Source organism: Camelus bactrianus, chromosome X, assembly GCF_048773025.1.
Source record: "Camelus bactrianus isolate YW-2024 breed Bactrian camel chromosome X, ASM4877302v1, whole genome shotgun sequence".
Classification (NCBI taxonomy): domain Eukaryota; kingdom Metazoa; phylum Chordata; class Mammalia; order Artiodactyla; family Camelidae; genus Camelus; species Camelus bactrianus.
This window is the reverse complement of record NC_133575.1, coordinates 93755922-93769299: the sequence shown is the minus strand read 5'-3', so window position 1 is coordinate 93769299 and position 13378 is coordinate 93755922. Positions and strand designations below refer to the sequence as shown.

General features: G+C 39.5%; 1 protein-coding gene across 2 annotated transcripts in view; it reads left to right on the top strand.

The window, feature by feature from the left end:
• The first annotated feature begins 9221 nt into the window (after nt 1-9221).
• The window catches only part of CUL4B (cullin 4B), a 30841-nt gene continuing 26684 nt past the window's right edge, over nt 9222-13378 (top strand). For both annotated transcript variants that reach the window (XM_074360013.1, XM_074360012.1), the window contains exons 1-3: nt 9222-9374; nt 10120-10668; nt 12800-12915. In XM_074360013.1, the coding sequence (XP_074216114.1) occupies nt 9347-9374; nt 10120-10668; nt 12800-12915 (693 nt within the window). In that variant the 5' untranslated portion in view covers nt 9222-9346. The remainder of the gene's footprint in view (nt 9375-10119; nt 10669-12799; nt 12916-13378) is intronic.

The following is a 13378-nucleotide window of genomic DNA, read 5'->3' as shown; positions in this document are numbered from 1 at the left end:
TATTCCTAAGAAGATCAAGCATATTGAAACCATTAATGAAAAATTAATAGCAAGGTGCAAATCAACTTTCTGAGGGATCAGGGGATCGTGGTCAAGTGGGCACTTCTACTTTTGCTTTGTTGTGGTTGTTTTACAGTGAGAATGAACTCATGCAATATTTTGGCTAAAACTTTATGTTTGATAATATTTGGTGTTGCTAATAATGTGGGTAGTCAGTGGTCATTCTGAAGATGGGTGTGTATGCACATTTCTTAAGGGTAATATGGCAATCTATTGAAATTTAAATATACCTTCCCCTTGACCCAATTCTTATTTCTAATATATCCTCAGAAATACTTTTTTCAAATATATATTTTTATTGACGTATAGTCAGTTTACAATGTTGTGTCAATTTCTAGTGTACAGCACAATGCTTCAGTCATACATGAACATACATATATTCATTTTCATATTCTTTTTCACCATAAGTTACTACAAGATATTGAATATAGTTCCCTGCACTATACAGTATGAACTTGTTATTAGAAATACTTTTATACGTGCACAAAGATCTAAGTTACAGGATGTTCATTGCTGCATGTTTGTAGTAGCAAAAATTGGAAGTAACCAAGTGTCCCAAAATAGGAGAATGGTTAAATAAATGTGGTATGTCTTTATTATGAAATAGCATGCAGCCCTTAAAAAGAATTAGATAGATCTCTATGTACTGTCATGAAAAGATCTCCAATGCATATTACATTTAAAGAGCAAATTGTAGATCTACATGTACAGTAATGATACCTCCTATATATATAAATACGTATATATACATATATATGTATACATACACACACACACATAAACGCTGAAGAAGGCTATGCACCAAACTTAACAGGGAAGGTACACTTCCACTTTTTATCCCATATTCTTCTATATTGGTTTTTTTTTTCAAAAATGTATTTGTGTGTCATTTGTATAAGTGAACAAAACTGAAAGATAATTATTAATAGAACATAAATAGTTCATATAACTTCCAAACCACTAATAGTTGAAAAAAGGAAATCCAGTCAGCCCAGCAAAAATAAGGAAAGAGAAAAAAGAAGCAACGATAAAGTGTGATAATTAGAATATTTTTTTAAGTGACAGGAATATGAACATCCATATGCAGTCATCCCTCTGTATCCTTGGGTGACTGATTCTGCCCCCTGCCCCACTCCCCCGCTCCTCCACTCCCCCTCCCCCAAATGCGTGAATATCAAGATCCCTGGATGTTCAAGTCCCTTACATAAAATGGTGGAGTACAGCCGTATCCATTGATGTGGAGGACTAAGCATATAGTATACTATGCTGCCCTTAAAAATGGTGAGGTAAATCTATGGATACTGACACGGAAAGATGTCCATGATATAATAATAAGTGAAACAAATAAAATAAAAGTCACAGAATAATTCATACAGCATGATCTTTTCTTTGTATAAGCAAAAACTGTAGGTTGCTAAATATATAGAAAAATATCTTTAATTAGCAAACCATTAACTGAGGTTCCCTTTGGGGATTGGGGGGAGGTGTCACCTTATTTTATAGTCAAAGTTTGTTGAGCCCTGGACATCTCTAATTGTAGAGCTGATCGTTTTACTCCCTTCTTTCATACTGGAAGCCCTTAGTGGATTACCCATGATCTAATGGATCCAATCCCAACTCTGGAGCATGCATACAATGTTCGCCATGATCTGAATCCTGCCTGTCTCTTGTCTTAATTTCCCACCCTCCGCCCTGCAGGCTTATTGCACGACAGTCACACAACATGGTAATGCTTGCATTTGCTTAAATGGGCCATCATTTTCCTCATACTTCCGTGTCTTTATACACACTGTTCCGCTTTTTCAGGTAACCCGTAAGTTTCCAGATCTCACCATTCTGACACTACAAATAAAGTTCAGATTTGTATAATTAATATTACAGATAACTATTCTGAGCCCCCATCTTGTGGACCATGGGCAATCTATTTCACCAGGTTGGAGGGTGATTCCCCCAGCCCCCGAGTAATTTCAGGGAATCCACAAGAAATGTTTCAAAATCGGTCCCAGTTGTCATTTGCTATTTCTGCCAGCTATTCATTCTTCAAATTGCTATGCTCTAGCATTCAATACATCGCCACTTGCTGTCTTTATACTTTCAAAAACTTTTTATTATATAGTTTCGATACACGCAAAAGCATATGTGTGACATGTACTTTATGTAGCATAATAATAAAACAGACATCTAAAAACCCATCATCAGCTAAAGAATTAGAACACTACCAATGCTTTTGAATCTACCTAAAGTCCTCTCCTTTCTTCCCCCAAAGCAATTCTCTATCCTGGATTTTGTGTTTATCATTTCCCTTCTACATTTAATAAATTTTATCACATTACATATCCATAAGTTTTCCTTAGTTTTGAGCTCTACAAAAAAATTATCAAACTGTATGTATTCTTCTGTGACCTTCTTTTTCATATAACATTATTTCTGTGATTTATGCATGTAGCTGTAATTTATTTTTCAATGCTGTGTGGTATTTTCTCATGTGAATATCCACAATTTGTTTAGCCATTCTGTCAAAGAATATTCTCTTGACATTCTTTGAAGTCTGTGTCAAAGGTGATGCAGACTAGGAACAGAAAATCCTTAGCATGTTTTGAATTACTTCCTCCTTTGCGCCACCACTAAACATTCTCCATGTATCTCTTTTTAGCACTCAGTATATTCAAGGGCAAGGGTCAGCAATTTTTTTTCCTGTAAAGGACTAGATAGGAAATATTTTAGGTTCTATGGGCATGTGGTCCATTGTAACTACTGAACTCTGTTGTTTGGCACAAAAGCATCTACAGAAAATATGTAGATGAATGAGTAAGGCGGTGTGCCAATAAAACATTCTTTATAAAGACAAGCAGCCTGCTAGGTTTGGTCCACTGGCCATCATTTCCCAAACCCTGCTCTCATTCATCTGAATTCCTAGAGCATTGTTCAGTATTGTGGTCATACATACATTTGTATTATCTCATTTCTTTCTCAGTATCTTACTTCTCATGCCTCATCACCCCTTCCTCCTGCAACTTTGTGATTCTGAGCTCCTATATCTAAGGATGAGCCCAACTTTTAAGTCCAATTCCTGAACCAATGTGACTCAGAGCAAGAATTATTATCACTAGCCACAGCTCCAACAGCAAGTAGGGTATAGGAGTAAGGCCTGGTGCTAAGAGGCCTAGGAATTGTTGTACCATATTTGAGACTGGGCTGCTGCCTTAATCTCTCTACTGCACTCCAGGGTTTCTGATTAGAACTGAAACTATTCCTTGAGAACTAGTCTCCTTGCAATTTCTTGAATATGCCTTATTCTCTCTCACCTTTAGAATTTAAATGTGCTCCCTGTTTTCTTTGTACCCTCTGCTCTCTCCAGCTCCCCTTGCCTGGCTAATTCCCACTTATCCTCAGGGATTTAAATTTAATTACTTTCTTTGGAAGCTGTTCTTAACTCCTCACCCCTATCCTTTCTCCACCCCACCACCTTACCTTCCTAGGCTGTGCAAGTGTCTCTGTGTTCCTATAGCAGCCTTTATCCATTCTGTCTTCTAATTGTATGCCTCATCCACTAGGCCAATAGAGAACTGCTCAAGGGCAAGTGTTGTCTTTGTATACTCAGTGACTGGCTCGTAACAGGTCCTCGGGCAAGGCTTGTTCAGTGTTTGCCTGGATTTGGCTGGGAGGAGCTGGTTTTAACTTCAGTTGAAGATCAAACAGTGGTAAGGGCCCAGCCAGGGAACGGACTGATTCTCTAGAACCAAATTGCCACCGTTCTTCTTGAATGTGCATTGCTTGCTGCTGTGTCCTGCCTGCTTGACGATAGCCTGAACTAATTCAACCTTGGTCTCCTTCTGGGCACTGTGATTTGGCTCATCTCAATAAAGGTGTTATTTTATTATTCCTCATTTTTTTCTCCTGGTGACTGGGGCTCTGAACGTCTTTTCCTAACTTGTCTATTACTTGAAACAATTTTATGGCATGACTCCTTAGTCAACTGTAAACTATGGGAATTACTGTATTTGGAGTTAGAGAAAAGCTAGGTTTGGTTTAAGTCTGTGCTTTGTGACTTTGGCAAGTCATTTTAACCTCCTTCCCTGAGCCTGTTTCTCATCTGTAAAATGGAGATGGCACTTGACCTATCTCACAATGTGGTTATGAGGCTAAAATAAGATTGTGTGTGAAAGTACTTTGAAAAACTGTAAAATCAACTGCAAATGGAATTTTGTATCAGTTCTGTATTCCCTTATGACATCTAGCACCATGTCTTGCTCACAGTAGTTTGCTCAATACATTTTTGTTGAATGACCAAATGAATTGGCAAGAGAGATAATGCTATCTGTGGGAATAAAGGACATTTAATAGAATCAGGAAAAACAGATCATTTGGCAATAGAAACATCCATATGGTGAATGATAATTCAGAAGTTGGGCATTTATGGATAGCTCCAAACCTACATTCCCAACGTCTACTCTTTGTTTTGCTTATTTAAAAATATTTAAATTTTCTCTAAACTTGATTTTGGCAGCTAAGATAAGCTGTCAGATTTGACTAGATCCTAAATATGCAGTCCTCTCAAAGCAGGGTTGGCCCCAGGCAACACTGTGAGGTCAGCAAAATGTACTTTCAGAAATCTTTCCTCCCTCATGATAACTAACCACCCCCCAACCCCGCCACCCCCCCACCCCCAGATGCCGCAGCCAGTGCCTACTCCTAGTTCTGTTTACCTCCAGGCACTTAGGGCTTTTGTATTATCCTTTGTTCCTAAGAAACATTCACCTTAAAGGGTCAGGAACTAAGTCTCCCTGGCTAATTTGCATTTGAAAAAAGGATTCCTAGAGAAGGAGGTTATTTTTATCAAAAGGAATGAATAAATAATTGTGAATTTTCAGACATTAAAGGGAATACAAAGACTTATCAGCCTCATTCAAATCACAGTGGTACTTACTTCACCTATAGCTGTGGTCTCAAGCCTGGAGTTCTGTAGGATCACCCAGAGAGCTTCTTAAAAATACTGATAATTGAGATCCTACTCACCAGGATTCTAATTCAGTTGAGCTAGATTCAGACCTGGGCAAAGGTGTTTTTAAAAAAACTCCCCAGGCAATTCTGTTGTGCAGCCAGAGTTGGGAACCTCTGATTTAAACCTAAATTGGCCTGCTGTTGAGTAAAAGAAAAGCTGAATGCCATTGGAAGATCAAACCTTAAAGTGGAGTCGGGGTGGAGGGATGAGAGTCATTGATAAAGTGAACAGAAGTCTAAAAATAGGCCCAGCAACTCCATAAAAAGTAAGTGCTTGGCAGCACCAAAGGAAGAAGTAGTCTGTGGTTGATCCAGTCCCCAACTCCCAAATCCCCAGGGCCTGGCCCTGTTAGTCCTTAAATCTATTTTCCAGTTGGTTCACAGGTATGATAGCAGATAAAATCTCTGAGATAAGGGAATATGTACTCAAATGGTTGAAATACTCAAGTAGTAAATGTTCAGTTGACATAACTTGACATAGAAGATAAATGATTCTGTTAAAAATATGAAATCTGTGTTATTTATTTACATTTTATTGAACACTGTAGGTTCAGCATTTGTTATTAAGTTCCTTGCTTTATAAAGCAACTCCAGGGTGGGCAAAGGGTCAATTCACATTTTGTAGTTGGATCATCTTTGTTTAAGCTTTGGCCTCCTCAGTCATCCCCTAGCAGCCCCTTGCTGCTGATGGCATAACAAAGCCCTCATTATGACAAAGTTTACCGTGTCACCACCGCTTGGTTTGACTCCTCTGTATGCCACCCGCCACTCCCACTTCAAAGATGGTCCTTCAGAAAAGTGGATAGAGAACATGGACCACTATTTACCCAGTAGTTGTCTTTTCTGAACACATTCTTAAGCAATGCTTGCTGCAGAAACATTTTCCCGAGCAAGCAGTATCTCCTATTTTTAAGGAAAATCTCACTCATGGATAACAAGGCTTCCAGGAGTGACTAGTCACTGACAAGCTCCTCCTCCGAGATGTCTGGAGAAGACCCCAAACCAAGCACCCTGGGAAATCCCCGTGATCAAAAAATGGAAACAGGTTACACTCTGTCTTTTTAGAGAGATGCCTACAGAAATAGGGGAATGGACATAAGATAGTCCTCTGTCTTTGTTTGTATTTCTTTCTTTATGCATATATTTACCTTTATAAATAGCTACAGATTTATTTATTTACTTGATTAAAATAAGGCCAATAATAACTATACCTGATCTGGCAGCATTGCAAAGTTTAATTAATATTTCTAAGGTATGAGTTGAACTCACAAGATGAAAGATTCTGTATATAGAATATGTGTTAAGTACCCAATCTGGTTTAGTCTGATAATGGCCATAATTGTATGGTGTCCTACGTGTCATGACTTAATTATTGTCGTTTCATTGAGTTAACCTTGAAAAATGTATTTTATTGTTGAGAGTGTCTTTAATTTTGGATGGCAAACATTTAGGTATATAGTATATAATGCTTATGTTTTAGCTAGCTCCAGTTAGTTGACTCTTGATGTAAAAGATGTTTTACAAAGTCGTATGGGTTTTTCTTCTTTTTAAATTGGTCCAAGTTTCCAAAAAGACACAAAGTTCTCGTCCTCATACATCATATATAGTAATACCTAAGTTGGTTTGTGCCACAAAATGTAAAAGTTAAATTTAAAACAATTCTTTAAATTACATATCCATATTAAGGTGTGCTAAACATGTGAGGATTGACCTGGCTCAAAATAAAATAAGGTTGTAAAATGTGAAGAGGAAAATTATTATTAATCACTAAGAAAAAAAAAGAAAAATATTTTCCCACAAAACTCACGTAAGGGTATTTCATGGAGAACTGAAATAGTAGGTTAGACTACTGGATCATTCAAAGTGAGCTAGAGTTCAAGAGCCAAGGATCTGTGCTTTTAGAACTAACATGTAATGCGGAAGACTAAAGGGCTTAGATAATCATGTCAGATTGGGAGCTATTATTACTAGTACGTAGTTGAATATTAACAGGACTCAGCTATCCTGTATGTTAGTATAAAAGTCTATCTTTGTATGGCACTAATATTTGTAATTTTTTAAATAGTTAGCACTTCCATACACCCTTCTAAGGAATAGAATTACATGAGTGAGAACAAGGCCCACTTTTTTTTTTCTTGGTCTTGAAAAGTCCTTGATTAAAATGCAGATCGTCCTTGAAAAATAACTCTTTGGGCCATTATCACCTGGCCCTTCCAAACATCCTTCTAAAGAATATAACCACAAGAATTAAAACAACCTTTATTATTAAATCCTGAAAAGTAGCCAGTTAATCCTCATTTATGAAGACATGCATTATTTTATTCTCATTCAATGAAATACTCAATTCACTAAGTATTTACTCTGCATTTACAAAGTTGTTCAGCACGGTGTGAAATGTGAGACACAATTAAGGAGGGTTTAGTATTTTAGGACACCTTCCCTGGCCTTAAGAGTCTACAGTATTATTTTGGGCAGGAAGAACAATATGGTACATTCAAAACAGACAGGAGCCCATCTTCCCCCTTTCAGGCCTCTATCTCTCTTCTCTGTGGCCCTGGGGCTTAAATTCCATTAGAACCTTGCTCTCAGCCTGTTGACATCAAACACCACAAAGCTGATAGTGGCCCAAGGTGGTAACTTTTCCAGGAGGATTTGCTTGAAAAACCAAGGACTTTTCAAGACGAAAAAAAAATTAAAAGTGTAAACAAAATTAGAAAACTGATTTATTCTTAGGGTTCTGATTTGTCTCTCTCAGACTATACAATTCAAACTGCTTTTACTCCACCCATAATCCTGCCACTACGCTGCCTTTAAAAACCCGGTTTGGTTTCCATACTGTCTACCCTAGCCTACAGGGTAGACTCCAAAATTTTTGGCTTCATGTGCCAGGCACCTTAGATCCTCATCTTTCTTACTTCCAACCAGACATATTAATTTCCAGCCTCACTGCACTTGCCATATCTCCATAAACAGCCCAGGCCCTTTCACAACTCCCTGCTTTCCCAGTTTCTACTGCCCAGAATGCCTTTCACCCTCTCCCCTCTTGTCTTTTTGGCACCTCCCTCTTTGAGACCCAGCATAAACGTCAATTCCTCTATGAAGCTCTTTCTATTCAAGTATTCCCCCAAATTCTTGTTTCCCCTGTTCCTACAGCACTTTGTACACTGGTCATAGTACTGTTATAGAAGTTAATTTTGAAATTCTTCCCCCACTGGCTTCTCAAATGCAGGAACTTCGTATAGTGTCAGGAATACAAACATTTTCAGTACATGCTCATTGAAATGTTTCTGCAGTTAGAAAGAGCAACAGGTTGGCATATGTTATTTACATTGTGTCCTCCTACCCCTCCCCCTATACCCTCGGATTAAATACTCTCAACAGGGAATTTACACGGTTTATTGTTGCTAATTTAACCAAATTTAGAGGTTTGTTCTTATGAGTAATGCATTTTAAAATTTGGGTTCATCGACTGTATTGGTAGAAAACATTGACTTCTGCCAGTACTGTTCTCCTAAAACGTCTTCTTTAAGGCAAAGTGTATGAACCGAGATTTAGGAAAAGAAGTGGCTTTGTTTAGTCTGTAAACTACCGGGTTAATCACTGATAGGGGTCGGGGTTGGGGTTGGTCCTGCGAATTGTGTTGGGGAGGGGGTGTTAGTTACCTTCCTGTTTCTTGGCTTTAGAATGCACCCTTAACTCTGGCCAGCCATCTTAGAAAATACTCCTGGTAGGAAGGTAAAAGGATTTGCAACTACATTACTGAGAAAGGTATCAAAACCCAGTATTGGGTCAGCGGTGTTCTTGACATAAAAGAGAAAATTTATAGCTCAACCGAATCATAAACTCCTTTTTCTAAGCTCATTTTCTTTTCCTTTCCTATCTTAACATCACTACATTCCTCCCTAGCAGCAGGCATAATGGCATGATTATGTTTTCCTCCATTTCGGGTTACTCCTCTCGCCTTGCAACCCCTCCTTATTCCTTTATCTCTTTCAAAGTTTCCATTCTCCTTACTTTTTACTCCCTCCCTCCTCCTCTTTTTTCCCAGCCGGCTCACCCCGCCCCTCACCGTCACCATCTTCCCTCCCCTTCAGGCTCCTTCCCGCTCCTTCTCCCGGCACCACCCCCTCCCTGCCCGCCTCGCATTCAGGAAACGCCAATCAGGAGCTCCGAAGGTGTCTCGAAGGCCCGCCCCCTCCTCCCTTTCCACTTCTTCCCCCCCCTTCCCTTTTCTCCCCCCCCACCTCAAGTCCTGCGGACCTGGGGGCTTCGGGATCTGGGCGCTATGAAAAGTGTCTGCCCAGTCACTTCCGGTAAGGGCGTTGCGGCGCGGAGATTCCCGCGGGACTGTTCAGGAGGGGGTGGGAGTTACCGGTGCGCCGGGGGAGGGGAGTGCTGCTACGGAAGGGGAGCAGGAGAGGGAGGGAGAGCGAGTGCCAGCGAAGGAGCACGGACGTTTCGGGTACCACAGCCGCCCCTTTCCTGCCGCCTCCCCACAAGCCCGCACCCCCGCCCCTCGAGCGCCTGCAGTGCTTCTCTCCACCCCCCACTCCCGGGGACAGACACCGCCCCTCCCTTGCCTCCGCGTGACCGGAAGTGTCGCCATCTTTAGCCTCTTGTGCTATTGACAATAACAAGCTCCGGTCCTCCCCCTCCCCCTCCCCCCAACCACGGCATCTCCCCTCCCAGAGAGAGGGAGAAAAGGAGGAGGAGCTGCAGCCTCACAGACTCTCTGAGTCGCTCCTGCAGAAAAGGGGGAGAGAGACCAAAAAGAAGGGGAGGGGGACGGCACGGCCGTTTACCTGTCTGCCTCCTCATTCGCTCTCTCCCCTTGTTCTGCTCACTCCTGGTGTCAGCCTATCCGCCTTCCCAAACCCTCCCATTCCCCCGGTGGAGCCCCCCCCTTCACTTTCCTTCTCGTCCTCTGTGTTTCTCCTCTCTTTCTTCCCTTCCCCCTCTAGCATTGCCACCTTCTCTCCTACACGCACGCAGGCATATAAACGTAGGTTTTTGATGCTCGTCTGCCTGTTGACCCCGCTATTTTCATGTTTCCAACAGGTTTTTCTTCCCCCAATCCCTCAGCTGCTGCTGCTGCTCAGGAGGTCAGATCTGCCACTGATGGTAATACCAGCACCACTCCGCCCACCTCTGCCAAGAAGAGAAAGTTAAACAGCAGCAGCAGCAGTAGCGGCAGTAACAGTAGTAACGAGAGAGAAGACTTTGATTCCACCTCTTCCTCCTCTTCCACTCCTCCTTTACAACCCAGGGATTCGGCATCCCCTTCAACTTCGTCCTTCTCCTGCCTGGGGGTTTCAGTGGCTGCTCCCAGCTACGTACCGATACAGAAGAAGCTGCGTTTTGAAGACACCCTGGAGTTTGTAGGGTTTGATGCGAAGATGGCTGAGGAATCCTCCTCCTCCTCCTCCTCATCTTCACCAACTGCTGCAACATCTCAGCAGCAGCAACTTAAAAATAAGAGTATATTAATCTCTTCTGTGGCTTCGGTGCATCACGCAAACGGCCTAGCCAAATCTTCTACCACCGTCTCTAGCTTTGCTAACAGCAAGCCTGGCTCTGCTAAGAAGTTAGTGATCAAGAACTTTAAAGGTAACCAAGGCCAAAATCCATAATCACCTAAGGATTTGACACTTGAGTGGTCACGTGCTCTATTTATGTTAATATATTAAACAGTATCGAGGTGGCCTAATGTTTTATGCATAATCAATGAGGTGGAGGGAGGTCCTTTTTGGGTGGAGGGTTCATTTTCCGAGGGTGGTTAGTATCCTTGTGCTGAAGCATACACTGGGTGTTTCTGTGCAGTATTTGGAGGTCTGTCTCAGCGTATTGTATCTAATCTGTTATTCCTTATAACATTCACAATCAATATGATTGACCCGGATTTTACAGGTGAGAAATTTGTATTCTAAAAAGATTTATTTCAGGTACATAGTGAGCCTTGGCACTATTGGGATTTTTATTTTTATGCTTCAATAGGCCACATTATCTAGTCCGTAGAAATGCAGATAGCAGTAGTGATCTTTTCATGTTCAAACATGATTTGTAGTTAGATTTATAATGTTGAATACTACATTCCTGAAATTCATTGTGGAAGCAGTTGCTGGAGAAAAATATTTATGATCTTTGCATTTCTTTCCAAAGGTAGAGGTTGGAAGTGAAAAATACTGTGTATACACAGAAGTAGTAACTCTGTGTACCACTAGTCTAAAGATAGGAACAATTACTACATCTTTTTTTTTTAATCACTGAAAATGGGTTTAAAAGTACTGACCTGGTGCTTTTAGGAAAATTTGTTCATTTTGTGTTTGAGATATGTGATTGGGAGTATTATAAATGCATTGATGCAAATATAAAATCAGCGATTTTTAAAAATGTAATTGAGCTGAATTACTTTTTAATCTGTTGGCTGTGTTTCTGTTTTTCTGACTTTTTCAACACCCTTAACTGGCAAGTAATAGATGCTAAAATGTTTATTAAATGGAGAAGTGAAATGAATGAACTAAAGTAATATTTACCAGAGCAGTGCCTTCTGACTAAATATTAGTATTGGGAAAATTAGGTTCTCCATGCTTGTATTTTCAACATTAGTGTAGAAATCAGGAATATTCTCTACTTTGTCTCAAGCCAGAGGGTTGTAGTGTTGTTTATTTTTAACCTTTTCTTTTTTCTATCCCTCTTATCCCACCCTCAGGCTCTCAAGAGTGTTGTAATCTTTCTGACTTAATAGTAGACCTTTCTCAAGTAAATATGATTTGTAATTAACTAATATGTTCACTGTTTAACTTAAAATATATCAATTTAATATCCAAGGATTTTTTTTTTAAAGAGATGACCTATGACCTTAATTGTATTTGCATACTGGTTTCAGAGATTCTGTTTGGGTTTTTTTTTCTCTCCCCCCTAAAATTAAAAACACATTATTAAGGTATTTGGATGTTTTAATTAAAAAAAATACTCACTGCTGGTCAATAAAGTTTAAATTAAAGCCTGGATTAAGATGTTCTTTTCCATTCTGAAAGTGTTACATAGGTTCTGGAGTCGTTTGGATGTTTTAATTTTTTTAAATTTCACTCTGCTCATAAATGTAGTTTAAATTAAAACTTGAGTTAAGATGTTTCTCTTCATTTCTGTAGGTGCTTCATAAATGTGGAGGGGGGAGTCAGACCTGGATTAGAATCCCAGTCTTGCCATTGACTAGCTATGGTGACCTTGGGCAAGCCTTATTAATAATGAGTCTTTCAGCCTCAGTTTCCTCAGTTGCAAAATAGGGATAATAATACCTTCCTTAGGGCGTTATTAGGAAGATTAAGATGTTTATGAAGTGTCTTGTACATAGTAGGCACTCAGTATTTTAAATCTCAGGTATAAAATTCATATTGACTTAGGTTTTACACATGATGGAATAGGGTCGAGATTGTTATTTTTTATCTGTCGTTCTTGAATGTTAATTTTTTGAAGCAATATAGTCAATAGGAGGAGAAAACCCTCACCTTCAATTTTAGTGGGTGAGTCAAAATGATTTACACGGTATTCTGGCACTTCAAATTTTATTCCTTAAACTAAGCCTAAATACAGTAGTTACTTTAATACTTAGGTGTAATCATTATAAAGATCACAATTTACCCTTAAAGAGCAATAATACTGTTGTTGTGTTTTATGGATCCTTTTCTTACTATAACCTACATATCATTCTAATAACAGCTTTTTACATATCATCTAGATAAGCCTAAATTGCCAGAAAACTACACAGATGAAACATGGCAGAAACTGAAAGAAGCGGTTGAAGCTATCCAGAATAGTACTTCGATTAAGTACAATTTAGAAGAACTCTATCAGGTATGTATTAATGTGGATTATCAGATTTGGTTAGTGTTAATTGAGGTTCAGTGTAAATGGGTTTTACTGTCTGAAATGAGTGCTTATGTAGACTTTTGGTTGCCTTCTAATTATAATTTCTCAATTAATATATACATTCTGTTTTATAGTTAGACCATGTATTCTGACATAAACTATGAGTACAGTCTTATTGGTATAAATTGGGCTTATCTTGGATCCTTCTTACTAGAATTTACAGTTAGGAGTACCTTGGTATAATAGAGGTTTTACCTATAATAGAATCCTATAACCTGGATCCCAAAGATGATTTCTGGTGATATGTCATTCGATTGTGATACTTCTTGCTAAGTGGTGTTACCTACAGGAAAGGCCTCAAGAAATGTAGAGAGTCTCAGTATACTTTATTCTACCTCTTCCTATTAGAATGCTTTTGCCATCTCATTTTATTGCTCTTTATGTTTGT